Below are 20,900 nucleotides of genomic sequence, written 5' to 3'. Positions count from 1 at the left end.
AGATTTCCACTCGACCCGACCCAGTAACACACTCTGGTTCTGCTGCTGGCTCACCACACCAGACCGATTTACGGCTTATCCTGCCAACACTCACCTTTCTTGTCCCCGAAGAAGAGGGTCTGTTGTGCTGGATTTGACCACTGGAGGGAGGTGTTATCATTATAATCCACTCGGCAGGTCATGTTAGCCGTGCTGCCCTCGACCACCGTCACATTCTGGGTGATGGGGAACTGAGCCTGGCTACCTGCAGAGAGACAGACAAGGAGAGAGAGACAGAGAAGGGTCTATAAACAAAGCACTGTTACACAGGAAAGAGGACAGAGGAGGACAGAAAGCATTCAGGTACTAGTGGGAAAACCGATCTCGATATAGTGACTCATAATCATGCCGTAGGGTTGTCATGGGGGTATATTATTATAAAATAGACATTTTCATTCCTAGATGATGATTGGTTAATAAAGCATTCAAACCAGGCAGTGTTGAGAATGCTACTTTACTGTAGCTTGCTAAGGTAGATGCACTGTGCCTTGAATCTGTTTTAATCTAAAAGATGGAAAACAGACATTTTCCCATGCTGTGAGATAATAAAAAAACATATATGGCATATATAAGCACGTTCACACAACAAATGATAACTATAAAGATAACTGTAAAGATAACTAAAAATGTTTAACTCAAAATGATGGATAATTGCACACATTTAGCACAGCGTTTGGGTATAGAAAGTGAAACAATGGTGTAATTCTTTGCCTCTCTCTCATTCTGTTCATTCTGACTTGGGATCACCAGTAATTGGTAGCATGGCCTAATTAGAGCTAGTCATGTTCGGCAAGGGAGACGCTGCCACTGCAGCTGGCTAGCAAATTGACACATAATCCAGACTATGGTGGGCCTTCGATCCGAGTTAGCGACTGTCTCGTGTCTCATCAGGGAAAGGGGGATGGAAAGCATGTGTGTGTGTGTAAGTGTGTGCAAGGGGGATAGGGGACATCCAAGCCAGGCTTAATCACCCAGCATCAGTGGATTCTGCTCGGACTTATTCCACATTTGTTTTCCTTGTCTTGCTGAAAAGTCACCTAATTGCATTCCGCCTGCATTTCAACTCCGTCTTCCTTTGTTTTAAAGATATTTAACTTGAAAGAAAAAAGAAATCTATTTTTCTTACCAGTGTTTCTTACCGGTGCTGTTGTACGGCAGTATTTAAAAGTGAAGATTGTAACTTTTCACATTTATTATATAAAAATACTGTAAAATCAGTTATTCTGTGAAATATTATTACAATTTAAAAGAACTGTTTTCTATTTGAAGATATTTTAAAATGTAATTTATTCCAGTGATGGCAAAGCTGAATTTCCAGCATCATTACTGCAGTCTACAGTGTCACATGATCCTTCAGAAATCTTTCTAATATGCTGATGTGCTGCTCAGCAAACATGTCTTATTATTATCATGTATAATGATAATCAGATGTATCACACTCGCACTGACTCTTATTCTGCCTGAAAGAATGAAAAGACTGTGCTGAAGGTGGAGCGATTCGACCAATCAGATGAAAGGAGCGCTTCAGCGCAAGTGCGAATGAAATATTGAAGCCAATAACCAAAATGATCAAAACGTACACGGACCAACGGTCTTATACATGTTCTCTCACTTGAATCCTCTTCTTGAGATTTGAGTCTCTGACCTTCTGCAAGCCCCGCCTTGTTCACGCAGTGATTGACATGGCGCGAGGGGGCGGACACGTGATCGGCTCGGAATGCATTTTCATTGTGCACATTGAATTTTGCTACATTCATTGCGGGACACTGAATGAAAATGTAATCGAAGTGTTTTGACTGTGAGTGTTAATGCATTTAAGAAAAATAGAATTTAAATGATAATTTTGCCACAGTTTTTGCTTGAACATGTTATACATATCTAATCATTTCTGTAATACATTTTCATTTTAATTTTGCAACTTATAAAGCGTTAAAATTAGTATTCATTTTACATATTAAAACTGGTGTATGAAATGGCAAATGAAAATTATGTAATTTAATTTTTCATTTTCATTTTGCACCAAACGTTGCACAAATGTATTGGAAAATGTAAATTTAAATACAGAAATGCATTGCCATTTTACATATTGCATTGTCATTTTGCATATTACATTCCAAATTGAATATCGCTACCCATATGCTTCCATAGTCATCACCTGGGTGCTGATAGCCCGCTCACAGATGAGACCTGAACAGCACACGTTAATATGTGTTTAAAGGGACACTTCACCCATTTGCATTTAGCTTTGTATTGTTAGAAACCCAGTCATATATTATAATGATCATGGATTTTCCCTTTATTTTTCCCTGAGATGGGAGAAATAAGGATTTAAGTGTTTTACTTCCTTCTTATTATGACGTAAAAATCGTCATTTTGCGTCATAATAAGCAGGAAGTCAAAATTCATTGAAAAGTGTAGAGACTACAGAGACTAGCTTATTATTATTCCAGGGGGTGGGACCCACTCACCCTACAGGCCTATTACAGATCAGTGGGTGGGACTAAACTTACAGAAACGAAAATGAAAATCCGCCATCTTGTTTGGAAGCTATGTAGCTAAGCTAACAAGCGCTTATGGAGTCAGATTTACGAGAATGGCTGGAGGAACAACTCATGATACGGAAGAAGAGGATTTTCTGTTGCTCGAAATAGATGTTCGTGGCTATCTATATGAGCCACAATATAGCGCAGAGCAGCTGAGGCTGATGGAGGAACAGGAGGCGGCGGCTGCAGCCGAGGCCGGAGACCTGCCTGTCGCGTCCGAGGAGCCCGGGCGTGCTCGAGCTGGTGCGGACTGGTGGTGGCTGTGCTCTCGTTGTGCGCCTACGGACACAGAGCTCGAGTCCGTCTGCTGCAAGAATTTGAAAGATGCCAATTTCTCCTCGAAGAAATGTCTGAGGCAGACAAGGACACGGATGTTTGCGTTGTGAACCATCCTAGTTTCGCCCCGCATATGGACAGAGGCGTCCTGGAGACATACTTCAGAATTCCGAAGGTAAACTGGAAACGCCAGCCGAAGCCTGCACAAATGGACGTCTAACTGTAAAATAAGTGTTTCAATTTTATTTATTATTCATTTCGTGAAATGTACACAATTTCTTCAAGCATTATTATCACGAAATGATTCCCGGTTAATAAGTTACGTAACGTCAACTGTAAACTGTTTGTGCAGTACCTTTTTTAATGCACAAAAAGCTTACTGTGGCATTGTTTACTACTGTGGCACGTAAATACCATACATCGCTAACTGTGTCCTCAATGTATTGTAGACAATATCGCCTAACAGCCTAACAGCGGTGTTCTGGATTAGTGGGAGTGGCTTGTGGAGCTGTGCAAATGTGTTGCATTGTGGGAGTTGTGGTTTTACATACAAATGAGCCCTAAAGTTACTTTCTGTAATAACTCGGTCAAAAAGGCACCAAGTTCGAAAGTTTTAATAGATTTCGACTACATATATGACCCACTTTCAATGAAGATCAATGTTCCCACGGGTGAAATGCTCCTTTAAACTAAACTCATTTAAACAGTTCAGAGCCAGAGAGGACGCGAGCTCGCGCGCGCAGTGAGAAGATTTGTGGGTGCGCTTATACGAAGTGCGAAAAACCCGCGACTCAGAACCCGCGCAGATATTAAGCTCTCTCTGAAGTATTGTGTTTAAATGGACAAATTCAGACAAAAATAAAACAAATTATCAAAATGCTACAGCAGACAACAGGTGTCCTGACTTTGACCAACTGGATCAGTGCATTCTCTTAAAGTGACAGTCTTTATATTAATCGAACAGCAACAACAAAGAACTCACTCACTGCTCTTTATTAAAAAGCTTTTGTAACTTTAATGAAGAATAATCTTTAATTTATACAGTCCAATATGCAATGCTGTTTTACATTTGATTACTTTATTCAATTTCTGTAACTAAAAACTAATGCTAGACCTCCGTCAATAAAAAAATAAAAATCACTGTTTATTTTTTGTATCTTTACTCTATTGTATTTATTTGTGCTGTTGCTTGTAGTTGGACAGAATAATCTTTTTTTGTTTTTTTTGTTTGTTTTTGTTTTTTAGAAAGTATAGTTTTTCCATAAACATCCGAACTGTACCGAAACCTTGACTCTAAAACCATGAAACAAACTGAACCGTGAAAAAGTTGAACCGTGCCACCCCTAATATATATATATATATTGGAGCATTACTGTGGCCTTTGATCAATTTAATGCATCAATAAAGGTAATTTATTTTCATACAAATTAGCACGTTTAATGTGCATTTTACATAATTTAACATTCTGTCTAAAATATAATTTTTGTATTTAAATAATATAGTAAAATCAATTCAGATGTTCCAGATCGATTCGATTTCGATTCACAAGCTCTCAAATTGATTCGATTTCGATTCTCGATTCGATTTTCTATTTCGATTCGATTTTCTATACTCGATTCTCGATTCAACTCAATGAATATAGATTTAATACAAATACTATATTTATAAAAAAGAACAGTGAACATAAGTGTACAATTGGGTAATTAATAAAAATAAATTAAGAGCCACAAACCTGTATATTAAACTCTTTTATTTTAGGTACACTTGGGTACATTAAAACAGAACCCATCTCTAATTTTCAAATGCATACAATTATGTTAAATAAATACAATACAATTTTGACGCAAGATGAAAAATGCTTTGTCGTTCTTTGCTCTTTTCTTAAAGAGAAACTTAACTCCAAGTCCTCCAGAGTCGCGGCCAAAGCCGATTCAAAAGATCGTTGTTCGACAGCTGCAGCCGCCATTCTTTGTTTTCAAGTGGCAGCCGATGTCTATGGTCGCAACTCTCTGTCGTCATATGTTAAGCCCGCCCTGCCTGCTCTATACACGACGTGATTGGCCTGACCCAATCTGGGTTTTTGCTGCTAGAAGGTGTATTGAGAGTTGCTAGACTGTAATCTAGGCTGCGAAATACATTTTGCTGCCGCTAGGGTGCGTCTAGATTTCTAGGCTAATCAACGTCGACAAAGCACCTGAAATGGCCATTTTAAGCACTGAACGAATGAATGACAAGTTCGCCTCTCGCTCCTTGGTAACATCGCACAAGGCAAATAAGACGGTGACATCTAGTGGAGAAGACTTGTAATTAGATTAATGTTAATCGTACGTTCAATGTTTGCGGAAATAAATTTGGGAAAAAAATCGATTCATGGCCTTTGAAATCGATTTTGAATCGACCACATTTTTAAAAACGATTAATCGAAAAATACATTTTTTTACCCAGCCCTAATGGTGACCCATACTCGGAATTCGTGTGCCCGGGGAGCAGTTGGAGGTTCAATGCCTTGCTCAAGGGCACCTTATTCATGGTATTGAGGGAGGAGAGAGCGCTGTACATTCACTCCCCCACCTACAATCCTTGATGGTACGAGACTCCAACTTGCAACCTTTGGATTACGAGTCAGAATCTCTAACCATTAGACCATGACTTCCCCCAAAGGAAATGCGTTGGCCAGGAAACTATATATATAAATTTGTATAATATATTTACTAAATATAATATAGTAAATATATTTAATTTATAAAGTAATATATAATATAAAATAATGTTAACTATTAAATACATATAAATGTTTTTAGACCGAGGATCCTGTTCTATTTACAGCTAAATGGCAGGAACTGTAAAGAGGCTCGTAAATCAGCGTGTTAGCATGCATGAAATTATTCACAAGCTAATACTCCATCTCGTGGCAGTAGGGGATCACTGTGTGGGCTTCCCAAAAGCGCCAGGCACTGCTGCGTTCTCCTGAAGGTGACATTGGGATCTGTCTCATTCAAGGCCCACATGCTATGGACGTGTTGTACCGACCGCGGCGTCAACTGCCTCCTTCATTATTCTAGAACAACATGAGCACATGAGGTGTGAGGTGTGCTAGAAACTGACCTGGGGTGTGAATGTTAAATAGTGATGCTGGCTGACAAATCAAGTGATTAGACTAAAAGGAAGAAGAAACGAATCAAGAGGAAGGTCAGAACAGACACTGGGTTTATGGTGTTTTACTTTCATTACCAGCAGAGGAGTACTTTAAAGGAGAAGTGTGTGTTTTTTTTTTCAACTTGAAATAGATTCTCCTATCCAAACTTAACAGACAAACACCCATAAGTGAGCCAGCTGTAGGTTAATTTTCGCAAGAAGTGTATCAAAACATTCCGTCCCAACCAGACCCAGCAACGGTGACTCAGCCAATAGCACCAATTTGGGTGGGGCTAATTGTTTTTCCATCCAATGGCAGCAGGGGGAGTATTTAAAAAAAAAAAAAAACAACTATATGTTTTCGCAATTCCACAGGTGCTGTTTTTATGGTTGTTTAACAACTTTTCGCTGTGGTGGGAAATTGAGTAATTTCAATGTGAATCCCAAACCAATCTCACAGCAAATCGTGCACATTTTACAAGGTGGCTAATTTGTACAATTTATGAGAAATTGTGTGTATTTTATGAGGTAGCTAATTCGTAGAAATTTGTATGAAGGACCATGCCTAACCCTGCCCCTAAAACTACCCCTCACAGAAATCGTAGCAGTGAGGTCATATAAAGCTCATCGGAATTCTTGGCCCAAGTTTTTATTTTTATTTTTTACCTTCTCCCAAAACAGCTTACTATACTACTGTTTCAGCTATTAAGATTATTAGGTTCAGTTTTGTATGTAATGGTAAAGTACATAATATATATATATATATATATATATATATATATATATATATATATATATATATATATATATATTTTTTTTTTTTTTTTTTTTTTTTTTTTTTTTTTTTTTTTTTCGTTAATTATAAGTTTTTTTTTTTAATATATTATTGACCAAGTTGCCAGTGGCAGTAAGTTGATCATAGCTTATGTTTGATCAATTTAGAGAAATCCGTCATTTCAATGCTTTCAAAATTAGAGATCTTTTGGAAATGGAAGAAAGTTCAAATGAGTACTTTAACCCAAATATACTACCATGTTATTTATCCTAGTCCAAATCTTTTGTAATTACATTTTAAAACAGCCTTTTCCCAAATCCCATATTTCCTGATCTAAACAAAAAGTGTTATCCTTTGAGACAGGCTGCTGATGTAATACACTTACCCTAACTGAACTACATTCCACACAGAAACTGAGTTTTATCTAACTGTATAATAGTTGAGAAAGAACTTTAAAAGTACTTATAAAAGTCCATAAATCTCAAGTGTGAATATTCATGTTGCTCAAACTATAAAGCATGGTGCCAGTCATGTTTGATTCCCAGAACATGCCTTAAAGGGATAGTTCACCCAAAAATCAAAATTATGTCATTAATAACTTACCCTCATGTTGTTCCAAACCCGTAAAACCTCCGTTTATCTTTGGAACACAGTTTAAGATATTTTAGATTTAGTCCCAGAGCTATTAGTCCCTCCATTGAAACTGTGTGAACGGTATACTGTCCATGTCCAGAAAGGTAAGAAAAACATCATCAAAGTAGTCCATGTGACATCAGAGGGTCAGTTAGAATATTTTGAAGCATTGAAAATACATTTTGGTCCAAAAATAGCAAAAACTACAACTTTATTCAGCATTGTCTTCTCTTCCGTGTCTGTTGTGAGAGAGTTCAAAACACTGCAGTGATATCGGTTTAGTGATATCCGGTTCGTAAACGAATCACTCGATGTAACCGGATCTTTTTGAACCAGTTCACCAAATCGAACTGAATCATTTTAAACGGTTCGCGTCTCCAATAACCATTAATCCACAAATGACTTAAGCTGTTAACTTTTTTAGTGGCTAACACTCCCTCTGAGTTAAAACAAAACAATATCCCGGAATAATTCATTTACTCAAACAGTACACTGACTGAACTGTTGTGAAGAGAGAACTGAAGATAAACACAGAGCTGAGCCAGATAATGACTCGTTCACGAAGTCAAGAACCGTTTCTGTCAGACGTGTCCGATTCGAGAACCGAGGAGCTGATGATACTGCGCATGTGTGATTCAGCTTGAAGCAGACTGACACAGAGCGTCTGAACTAAACTGATTCTTTTGGTGATTGATTCTGAACTGATTCTGTGCTAATGTTATTAGCGCGGGTAAACCGAAGGCTTGAATCAAGGGCAATCATCGCCAGTGACGCCATTACGTCGAGCACAAAAGAACCGGTGAACCGTTTTCTTCAACCGGTTTATTGAATCGAACTGTCCGAAAGAAGTACTGGTGATCCGAAAACCGATGCAACCGGTTCTTGACTCGTGAAAGAGTCATTATCTGGCTCGGCTCGGTATTCATCTTCAGTTCTCTCTTCACAGCAGTTCAGTCAGTGTACTGTTTGAGTACATTAATTGCTCCGGGATATTGGTTTGTTTGAGCTCATAGGGAGTGTCAGCCACATTAAAAAAGTTAACAGCTTAAGTCTTTTGTGGAGTAATGCGTATTGGAGACGTGAACAGTTTCAAATGATTCAGTTCAATTTGGTGAACTGATTCAAAAAGATCCGGTTACATCGAATGATTCGTTCGCGAACCGGATATGACAAACTGATTTGTTTTGAACTCTCTCTCACAACAGACACGGAAGAGAAGACAATGCTGAATAAAGCTTTTTGCTATTTTTGGACCAAAATGTATTTTTGATGCTTCCAAAAATTCTAACTGACCCTCTGATGTCACATGGACTACTTTGAAGATGTTTTTATTACCTTTCTGGACATGGACAGTATGCACACAGCTTCAATGGAGGGACTGAGAGCTCTCGGACTAAATCTAAAATATCTTAAACTGTGTTCCAAAGATAAACGGAGGTTTTACGGGTTTGGAACAACATGAGGGTAAGTTATTAATGACATAATTTTAATATTTGGCTGAACTAACCCTTTAAATGCAGAGTACAGTATGTTGCTTTTGGATAAAAATGCTTGCCAAATGCGTGAATGTAAATGTCCTTCCATTTGATTTAAACGACATCCAATCAGTAAACATGATAGTCTATGCATTCAGAAAAATATCTAAATACTTGCTGTATTTTTTACTATTACCTTGATGGCTTTAACCTCAGATCTTCTTGATCTGTTTTTATTGTTGCTCTTATGCCATGAAAATAAAGAAAGCAGTTTGTGTACGGACTGTTAAACACTTGTCCCTGTGAGAGCAGACGCTGCTGTGCTGGTACAGGTGGACGATGGGTCAGCAGCTTACGTTTCACTTTTTAGTCCAAACCACTTAAAACAGATCCCAGATCAGCTATTTGCTCCATTTGGCCCTTTATTACAACAGGGCAAAGCTTTAGCATCAGTTAAATACTGCCTAAAGGGCCTTTGTGTAGTTGTGGCCTGTAAATGCAGTAAGCTGACCTGAAATCAAATTACAAAAATAAAAAATAAAATATATAAATAATAATACAAATGCACCATTATATGAAAGCTGTTAAGCGACTAAAAAATAGTCATTTATCAACTCGCAATCAATCAGACCGTAATATTGATTCTGCTCATAATAGATACACGATTTTCATAACTAAATTTTTTTTCACAAGTAGAGATGCTATTAAATACATTTTCTAAATGTTTGTATGGTTACTAGGTTCAAAAACCAATTCATTGATTCATTGTAAATCTCTATACAGAAACCGATGTCTCCTTTTTGTGTGTGTGCATGTGTTTTGTCTAGTCAGTGATTGTCTAGTCCCTTGTGAAAAAAAGGGTTTAATTGTAGTAAATATGCACTTGTAGTGTTATCTTAAAAGTAGATTCAAAGGCATTCAATCTTACATTATATATATATATATATATATATATATATATATATATATATATATATATATATATATATGAAACTAACACTTAATTAAGTGTCCTAAAACAGTACATTAAGTATATTTTTGAATTATGCTAAAGTGTACTTCTTTTTCAGAAAGCTGCATTTATTGTTAATTATCTGTTCAGTTAAATAACTGCACATCCACATTGTTTTTTTTTGTGCCAAATATATATTGCTTTAATGTAGTTAGCTACTTTTTGATAGCTGTTCTAACAGACTAGATTGACTGCTTGTAGCAACCGTTTTTCCCAACACTGTTCTTATTAAATAAACTTAAAGACTCAAATCTCTCAGTAGGGAATTAAAGTGATGACATATCTCATAAACACTTGTGCTTACTGTAAGTTTAGCAGGAAGCAGCAATGAATGAATGAATAAATGAACCACACATCCAGAAAAGCTTTTTTCTGTTTCAGCTGAGTGCACCACATAATGGAAATCACTCGTTGATGAATGACCAGAAAGCAGCCAAGCAAGCCACTGTAGAATACATTGTCTGCTTTGGGCACCATCAAAAAAGCTAACAAATAACCACATAGCAGCCAGAGGAACAACCATCTCAATTCATTACACAGCGATAACACCCCCTATCTGGACTAATGTGTCTGCCTTAGTCTTCAGCGTTAAAGCCAGCAGTAGCATTTGTAGTGTAGAAATGTTGCACAACAGGATTCAACGACAGCTCAGGGCGAATCTCTCTGCGGCAGCTGCTTTGTGATTCTCAATAACCCAGAGGAAAACAGTATGGCTCAGTGCTTGCATTTTCATAGCTCATGAGACGTCTCACTCATGTCTTATTATGTGAGACTAACAAAGTAAACTATACAAAACTTGGGTTAAAGGAATAGTGCACCTAAAAATGAACATTTGCTGAACATTTACTCACCCTCAGGTCATTCAAGAGGAAGCATTATATAGATTAAGGAGTCCATATTTCGTCCAGCTAAGCAACAGTTTTTTAAGTTATAAATAGTAAAAATTACTTTGTGATAGAGTTGTTTCTTGGAAACATGTAAACTGATGGACTGGAGTTGTGTGCATAACTTATGGATTAATTTGTTTTATCTTTTTATCAGCTGTTTAGACTCTCATTCTGACGGCACCCATTCATTGCAGAAGATCCATTGGTGAGCAAGTGATATAAAGCTAGATTTCTCCAAATCTGTTTAGATGAAGAAACGAACGATGGTGAGTACATTTTAAGCCAATTTTAGCCAATTTTTTTTTTTTAAATCATTAACCCAAGATCAAATTTATTACATTTACTTTGCCATACAATGGTGTTTCTCAATGATTTTGACCCAAACACCCATTATATTAAAATAATGTGACAAATTCAAAGGATTTTGAATCCCCTTGGCACAATCCTCCACTTCGAATTTTCTTAATGTCCCGGTTGAAAACCACTGGAACTTTAAACCCCATGTTCACCAAACTTGGCAAGGTCCTTAAGCTTGTTCTCATGTATTATACATCTTATTTTTTAACCAGTTGAACTCAAAATAACTTGTGCTCAGCTACACGTTGACAAAATTAATTTTTAGCAGACATTTTTATAATTTACAGTCTTTCTCTGCTGTAAAAATGGACCACAAATACAGATGGCTCATCTCTTGAATCTCAAAGACGCTCTATAAATGCTTAATGCTTCATAACCTTCAAACTTCAAAGCTTTGTAAAACTTTTCAAAATTCTCAGACGTTTCAGACTAGGCTTTGCCAAACCAGCTTTCAAAGTATGTCTTGAAAAACTTTCCAAAATCTTTTAACTCTTAGGAGACATTAAAACAATAGATACAAATGAGTCCTGCACAGCTCATATCATCATTTAGTTTTTGGAAGAATTTGTTGAGAAACGTTTACATTTGTACTTTAAATGAGACTTGTGAGTATTTTGTAAGAGTAAAATGTGAGAATCAGGATCAAGATCAAGTTCCCATTTTTCATCTGCATGAATGTGTGTCAATTGTTTGAAAAACTATTCTTTACATGAATTTAGAGAGACATTTATTCTATTTGCGTTCCACGACAGGCATATCAATGTCAAGTGCAAAACAATTGAAAATTTTAAATGATCCTGCTGTTTGGAACTGTAAAAGATTAGAATTGAAATACTTATGGCAATAGAAAGCAGTGGTATTTTCTGCAGACTAGTAAGATCTTTAATATTGCTGTACAATATATAGGGTCACAGCAGGGGTCAAAGACAGATCCATCAAGGTATTTCTAGCACATATTTCTCCCAGATCAAAAGACAACCACTGAAAAACAAGTCGTCCAGCTGTTATTTTTATTTATTTATTTTTTCCTGTGTGCACTTATGATTAGTGCCTTTGGAATGAAAAGCATGCTTATCTGATCAATTCTCTTTTCACAGCGAGTCTGTGGCTTTAAGCTGGCAGAAGATTAAATGAGAACTAATGCGAAAGGTAATATCTTTTTGAATGCTATGTGATTGGTATGTCTGTCAACCTTTGCTGGGCACGGGAAAATTAAAATTCATTACTTGTGAAAGAGCCCCCATGCTGAGGTAATAAGAGTGAGGATGAATTAGCTTTCATGCAAGGCTTCATTTCAGTATTAATACACGTGCGCCTACACAAGCAAAACAAGATCAAATGGTCCAAATGCACCAAAAACATCCCAAATTATTGTTTGAGATGTTGCACATGTGATGAAATTACATAAAATCTCATCTTGCAATTGCTACACTTTCTACTTCATAGATATTGCAATACTTGCATGGACATGTTTTCGACAGAAACATTCTCGTTTTTTTTATACCTGGCCATATTTTTCACTTACAAGTGATGTAAGCTGAACCAGAAATGGGAATTATGAGAATATGAGAATCAAGAAGGGCTGCATTTCATGTCCAAACCATGGTTGACACGATACCGTTTTTGATGAATGATGTTAAGATTCTCAATTTGGATCCTGCAGCTGGGAGTGCAAAAAGAGTATGCAGCACATTGGGATGATACATAAAAAATTATATTTTTAGGCTATATAAGAGACGTAAATATGAGCATAAAAACAGTAATTTCTGTTTCCGCCCTTTTGCATTTTTATTGCATTTTTATATGTATCAATTTGGTACTAAAATACCAATACTTTTGACATTCAGAGTCTGAATGTCTGCTGAGGAAGAAAAAGAGAACATAGAAACTACAGGGACACAGACGACCAAGTTGACAACCTAATTTTTAATCACTGAACATACAGCAACATCACATACTTTAATTAATTGGCTGACCATGAAAGTAACCATGGCCTATTTGCTAAGATGTTTGGGGAGTAAGTCTTAGTATATTGTGGGCTGTAGATTAATATATTTAATTAGGACTGGAGGCCCTTTTGTTGTGGCGGTCTACAATGGGATCGAAGGGTCTAATCATCCCGGGAGAGGAAGAGCTTGTGTAATTTTTCAGGCCACCCTTTCACGTACAACGGCAAATTCTTAGTTAAATCGGAAAGCACATGCAGAGCGAACGCTGAGCTGGCGGTTTCTCTGGGGACGCTCTGTTTTTGAGTCTCCAGCTTTTCTAGCGGAAGACAGATGCATTAGGGGCTCATTAAAACCTCGCCGTGTCTTTTGCTTCCTCCAAAGCAGCCTCATGTTCATTAACAACTGAGGAAGAGGTCAGAACAATGCAGAATGACACTTATCCGGACTTCAATGGAGCTTAAAAGCTGATAGATAGAGAGGAAGTAGAAGTTCTTCAGATATGATGAGGTGACCCAACATAGTACCTTAATTATTTATAGCTGAAACATCACCAAAATATCCATACATTTTGGACACATATTTTATATGACGATGACACTCCATATTCCTCAGTTTGAGGACCACTATAACATTCTACAACATCAAGGCTATTTATATCTAAGTACATTATGTGCCAAGGGATATTCATCTTACGTAAATATAATGGATTCTTGGTATGAACACTTCAAAGTGATGGATACTAGGACACAATTATGAAAAAAAACTCTTCACATATAATCTCATGGTGTCCTTCTGCTTGCCATCTTTTTCATTATGATAGCCTTTTGAAATTCAATTTAGAAAATCCATAGGTAATTATCATAAGAGCGGAGACTGGATTACTGTTGCCTATGATTACTGTAAAGTGAATCAATCCCTGTTACTGATTTGTCATAAATAGGCCTGAATCTTTGCAGGTTTAGAAACTGGATCCACATGTTCAAAATGATAAAGCAATCATGTTTTCTCTGCTCTGACATACATTGTGTCACTTGTGTTGCTTCGCCATAATAATATAGGATAGACAGGATGTTCTGTGCACAATTTTCCATGTTACATCATAACCATTGTATGGAATTACTATTAAAAAAATGAATGCAATGACATGAGGGCAGAATTGTAACTGTGGGGCGTACTGTTCCTTTAAAGGTGAAGTAAGTTTTTAAATGTTAATATATTGTTAAACAGTGACTTTGCGACCACATTAGCAGATGCCATTCATTAATACCTAGTAACTTGTGCCATGAGAAAGAGCCATTGAAATGTTTCCATTGCCGCCATTTTGAGTGCTACTGTATATTGCTCTTTCTATTCACAGCTAAGCCTGGCAGAGAGAAGATGAGTTAGTGTTGACTGCACCAGGAGCTAGCTGCTAAAGAATAACCAGCAACTGCTCAGAATTCTGTTTGCTCATACACAAATAGCCTGAAACTGGCTGGGTGGATAAATCCTGCTGCAATCACTGCTGAGCAATAATAGAAGTGTGATGTAGCCCATCCACACAAACACACACACACACATGCACGCACACACAAACACACACACACACACGCAGATACACCCCTTTTAATGGTAGGACCATGGACTACCTTTCCCACTAAATTATCACCATGGGGTGCGAGGGAACAGACAGGAGAACAGAGAATGGATTTCCCCTCTCTATGTTTAAAAGCCTTAAAGTGCTTTTCTTTTCCCTTAAAGAGACAGAGTGACACACCAAAATACATCTAGAGCAGAGAATAGCTCAGAACGCTAATGGAAAAGCTTAAAACACTTAAGCAGTATGATATTGCAAAGACAGTCAGGCACTATCGGGGTTACACCTACAGCTCTTTCACCTGAATCATTTGAAATATGCAAGAAAACCAAACATCTCACAACAAAAACTGCAGCTCGCTCTCATACACCCCTTTCGAAGTCAACCTGAATCCAAAATGGCCCTATTTATTTATTTAAAACACATTCCTGCTCTTATTGTGCATGATTCATCAGTGCATGTTATTTGACATAAGAAAGGTCTTTGTAATCTGTAAACAACATACTTTACTTGCTCCATGTCTAAAAGCATCACCTAGATCAAGGGTGTACAACATTTCTTGTAAAGCAGGGGTGTCCAGCCCCACTTCTATAAGCCCACTGGACAATCAAGGGCTTCGGGATTATTAAAAACTATCATGCTACTATCATACTATCATCAAAACAGTATGGCAAAAATGTCAAAAAACTGTAGGCGAAAAGTTCTCAGATGACTTACTGTACTACCTCAGTCAAGATTCTGGAGAGTGCATTCATGGACACTTTACTATCCCATGATGCCACATGAGAGAAGTTGTGACTAATAATAAATTGATGCAACTAACGTCAAATCTGGTTTCCATTCGTACTCCACATATGCATACTATATGACATACTTGTTTAATGCTTAGTAAGTTCGTTCTTCACCAAATGACACACTTATTCAGACTATGTGATTTTGGACGGAATTGCATTAGAAATCACATACTTCCCTACTATATTCAAAAACACAATATGTGTGGCATGTTGTATGTATGATTTCGGTAACACTTTAGAATAGGGAACACATTCACTATTAACTAAGGGGTTTCCCTCAATAAAGTTCTAATATGTTGCTTATTAATAGTTAGTAAGTTAGTTGTTAAGTGTAGATATTGGGTCTGGTTAAGAGATCTAGAACATGGTCATGCAGAATAAGGCATTTATATGTGCTTTATAAGTACTAATATACAGGGAGTAAGCTTTTAATATGCATGTTAATAAGCAACTGGTTAATATTGATAATAGACCCTTTAAAATAAAGTGTTACTCCAAATCCTGTGGGGCAGGATTTAGAGAGTTTGACTTATAACATGAAGGTCGCAGGTTCGAGTCTCGGTGCTGGCGGGAGATGTAGGTGGGGGGGAGTGAATGAACAGTGCTCTCTTCCACCCTCAATACCCATGACTGAAGTGCTGCCCGGGTGCTGGATCTATAGCTGCCCACTGCTCCGGGAGGTGTTCAATTCTCACTGCTGTGTGTGTCCACTTGGATGGGTTAAATGCAGAGCACCAATTCCGAGTATGGGCTACCATACTTGGCAAATATCATGACTTTCACTTTCAAAAAATAGTAGGCAAAAAGTAACCAGTTGACCTACTTTTTCTGACCAGATTCTGAAGTGCGCATTTGATGGACACTTTACAATCCCATGAGGCCATGGGAGAGGATTTATGAATGGCAGCTAGGTCATGTGACAGTAACAATACGGCGGATGTAGTCTCAAATTGCCAAATCTCACCAAAAATGAATGACTTCTGGTTGCCTTGTCGCAGCAAATCAGTGTCAGTGTAAATCCCGCTTTACACAAGATAATTCAGCCAGGTGCTTCTTTTACCACTGCTATGCTGACAACAATCTCAAAATGCCAAGGAACTCTGTATGCCACTCTGACATATCAAACTGGATGTCCACCCAGAACCCTGAGCTCCTCTACCTCCAAGCTAAGACTTCAAATCTCAGTTGAAGGTCAAGTCGCTGTTTCCCGTCATTCTAGATCACCAGCTGTACTTTGTAGACTATGACACCTGCCTGGGCTTTGTGCCATTCCATTTCAAGGAAAATAATGCCTTTCCTTGACTTCCTCTAAACTCAGCTCCTCATTTAGGCCAAAGTGATTTTTATTGCAAGACTATTGCAACTCAATCTTTGCCTACAAGCAAATCGTGCATGTTGCAACGTCACTCAGACCTCTACAGGTAATTCATGTAATCAACTTAAAAATTACAGTTTCTGAGCTTCTGAGAGTTAGAGTCATCTTTAAAGACTCATCTGTGGGAACTCTGTAGTATTATTCTGCTTATGCATTGCTTTAGCACCAACTAAATAAACAGTTAAATGTAACTGCATTTGCGTTTTGTTACCGTTCCATATATTTGATTAGAATATATGAGTTTCTGTAGGTCTGGGCCTCAATTTGTGTAGACGTAGTCTGGCATTGACATCATCTTGACCTCAACTTGCTATGAACTTCATGTAAATATTTTAGATTTTTAAATATTATGAATGCTAAGACAAAATTGCCTTGTTTTATTGCCCAATTCACTAATCAAATTATGAAAATCAGGTATCATCTCAAGCGGTAGCTTTGTGCTTTTTTAAGTGATATGCTATGGATGATACACCGGACTACCTCAACTTTACCAAACCTGTATAGTGATCTAGACACCGGAATAGGTCTTTTATAAAAAGTGCGTTTGACTCACACAGTTGAATATATGCTCTTCTTCATCACTGGATGAATAACTGCTGCCATGATCAATATAAAATGCGTGCAAACTCCCTTTTAAATGAAATTCCATTTTGCCGCCTACTTTCTGTGGGTGGTAATAGCACAATGTTAATTGCTTTAGGCAAACAGCACTGAGTTTTGTGAATAAGGTGCCTTCTTTAATAAGCATAATTCACAGGCCTTTATTGAAGGAGGCGTGTTTGCACTAAAGGAAATTACAATAACTTAATTTAAATACGCTACAGCATTTAGCACCTGGTTAAACTGGATTGTGGGTGGTTTGTGAATAAGACGCAGGATTTTAGGCTGAAATACCACGTTAACCCTGTGCTACATACTCTAGACAAAGCACTTCCACCTGAGCTGTACAATGCATCAGCAGTGGTGACCATAACCTGTACAAAATCCAACAGCTACATCTTTCTCCTAATTGTGTAGCACAAGTTTGCTCTAAACCCAGGAAGCATGTAGAGCGGATTCAGCTCATAATGGGTATTCCTAGGGCCAATTTATCAAAGGTTCCAGGTTTGCTTTCTCACAGGCAGAGGCTATGTAAATGCATCCAAGGCTCCTATGGGAGATAAGAGGAGGCCGAACAGCATATTGTTTATTGGGAGTTGTGTTCAACATAAATCATCAAGCTGCAAAGACAGAGAAGATAACTCACCTTTCACTTTGTTTTTCGTTGCCGCCTCTGAGAGCATAAAATGGAGAAGAGAGATGGAGGAACAGGGATGAAGGGGAACAAGAAAGAGAGAGAGAGAGAGAGAGAGAGAGAGAGAGAGAGAAACAGAGTGATTAAACAAGCCTCAAAGCATGAAATTCTCAGCATATACTCCTCAAGTCTTCCATTAATAAAGTAACAGTTTACCCATAAAAGAAAGCTTTGCAATCAGTGACAGCATCAACCCATGTGAACTTCTTTCATTAGTGGAACACAAAAGGTGAAAGACTGTTCCATGCAATTAAGATAAATGGAGGCTGAGGCTTTCAAGCTTAAGAATGTAAAGGCACCATAAAATATCATAAAGGTAGTCCATATGACTTAGGTACTAAATGACAAGAATACACTAAATTACTAAAATAGATTTCACTCAAAATTTAAACTTCATAAGTCAAGTTCATAAGAGTTCATGAGAAAAGCAAGTGTTCTCCACCAATTGTTCATTTTGAGTTCTTCAGTGATTCGAGTTCACAGAAACAATCTGAATGATGTGTTCACAAATCGGTCTGATTTGATTCTTTAATTCAATTCAGCCTCCATTGAAACTTACTGAATAAATAATAAGGTTGATACTGTTAATAGCTCACTGAAAGGTAAGAATATCAGTGATTAAGGATGTTTTTTACATAAAGTAATTGTTCGTCTTTGAATATATGACTTTAAACCTTGAACCCAGTCTCATTCATTGTAACTACATTGAAATAAGCGACTAGAACTTTGCTTAAACTCTCATTATGTTCCACAGAAAAAAGAAAGTCCCACATCACAAGAGCGTCTATTTTTAAGTGAACTATCCCTTTAATGCCTAGTGTGTTTACAGATGAAATACGAGGACTTCTATTTGTTCAGAGTTTAAAGTTTGCTCATGTTTCAATGCATAAGCTTAATACTTTCATTATGCCTGACCTTCTGCTTTGCAAGCCGCCTGCCATAAACATCGCCTTAATGAGGAGCATAACGGACGTATTTTATAGCATGCGCCATCTGTATAGACTTCTTTACAGACCCAGCTGAATAATAATAATATAAAACCTTTCATTGTCGATATGCATATGGAACATCCGTGATGAGGTGAGACTAAGAGCCGAGATGACACCGCTACCGTTTTTGTTGCATGATGGAAAATGACAGAAAAACCCTCATGAATGCATTTGCGGTGCTTGAGTTCGAATGTGATACATTCAAAGTGATGAATAATTTACAGGGAACACTTTTTCTGACAACTTTTCTGACTTTGACAGCACATGTGGGGTGAAAAGTTTACAATATTTGAATACTACAAGACAAGTATAAAACAGAAGATATCACAAATATGCTCTGTAAATAGATTCTGCACAATATGAAGAATGTTTAAGAGTAAAAGATGACAATGGGAAGACTCTAAGTGAGGGAAATCAGCTTTACCTTAATAATAAATATGCACATTTTTAGTCACAGAGGTCAGCTAATTCTCAGCACATAGAGACTCTATCACCTAGATATCACACTATAGAGACTGTGTCTGTTCCCCGAACTAGAAAATACAAAAAACATCCAAACCAAGTTAAGATTAACAATTTAATTGAGGTTCAACAAATAAAAAACAGATGCAATATGGATAAACAAATGATAAAGCTTGGCTTATTGAAAATCAGATCCCTTTCTACGAAAACACTTTTTGTAAATAATATGATCACTGATCATAATATGGATGTGCTCTGTTTGAAAGAAACCTGGCTAAAACCTGATGGTTACATTATTTTAAATGAGTCCACCCCCCAAGATTACTGTTATAAACATGAGCCGCGTCTAAAAGGCAAAGGGGGAGGTGTTGCTTCAATTTATAACAACGTTTTCAGGATTTCTCAGAGGGCAGGCTTCAAGTATAACTCGTTTGAAGTAATTGTGCTTCATATAACATTAGACAGAGAAATAAATGTTAATGATAAATCCCCTGTTATGTTTGTACTGGCTAATGTATACAGGCCACCAGGGCACTATACAGACTTTATTAAAGAGTTTGGTGATTTTACATCCGAGTTAGTTCTGGCTGCAGATAAAGTTTTAATATTTGGTGATTTTAATATCCATGTTGATAATGAAAAAGATGCATTGGGATCAGCATTTATAGACATTCTGAACTCTATCGGGGTTAGACAACACGTTTCAGGACCTACTCATTGTCGAAATCATACTCTAGATTTAATACTGTCACATGGAATTGATGTTGATAGTGTTGAAATTATGCAGCCAAGTGATGATATCTCAGATCATTATTTAGTTTTGTGCAAACTTCATATAGCCAAAATTGTAAATTCTACTTCTTGTTACAAGTATGGAAGAACCATCACTTCTACCACAAAAGACTGCTTTTTAAGTTATCTTCCTGATGTATCCAAATTCCTTAGCATATCCAAAACCTCAGAACAACTTGATGATGTAACAGAAACTATGGACTCTCTCTTTTCTAGCACTTTAAATACAGTTGCTCCTTTACGCTTAAGGAAGGTTAAGAAAAACAGTTTGACTCCATGGTATAACGAGCATACTCGCACCCTAAAGAGAGCAGCCCGAAAAATGGAGCGCAGCTGGAGGAAAACAAAACTAGAGGTATTTCGTATTGCTTGGCGGGAAAGTAACCTATCCTACAGAAAAGCATTAAAAACTGCTAGATCCGATTACTTTTCTTCTCTTTTAGAAGAAAACAAACATAACCCCAGGTATTTATTCAATACAGTGGCTAAATTAACGAAAAATAAAGCCTCAACAAGTGTTGACATTTCCCAACACCA

The 20,900-nt window shown here is 37.3% G+C and overlaps 1 protein-coding gene across 6 annotated transcripts in view; it reads right to left on the bottom strand.

The window, feature by feature from the left end:
* Positions 1–20,900, bottom strand: part of LOC132108181 (cell adhesion molecule 2-like) — a 230,332-nt gene that overhangs the window by 52,847 nt on the left and 156,585 nt on the right. For all 6 annotated transcript variants that reach the window (XM_059514784.1, XM_059514789.1, XM_059514787.1 and 3 more), the window contains exons 2-3: positions 18,073–18,099; positions 95–244 (exon numbers count right to left, since the gene is read on the bottom strand). In XM_059514784.1, the coding sequence (XP_059370767.1) occupies positions 95–244; positions 18,073–18,099 (177 nt within the window). The remainder of the gene's footprint in view (positions 1–94; positions 245–18,072; positions 18,100–20,900) is intronic.

The sequence above is a fragment of the Carassius carassius genome, chromosome 28, assembly GCF_963082965.1.
Source record: "Carassius carassius chromosome 28, fCarCar2.1, whole genome shotgun sequence".
Taxonomy (NCBI): Eukaryota; Metazoa; Chordata; class Actinopteri; order Cypriniformes; family Cyprinidae; genus Carassius; species Carassius carassius.
Note: the sequence above shows the minus strand (reverse complement) of the source record. Positions and strands in the feature narration are given on the sequence as shown.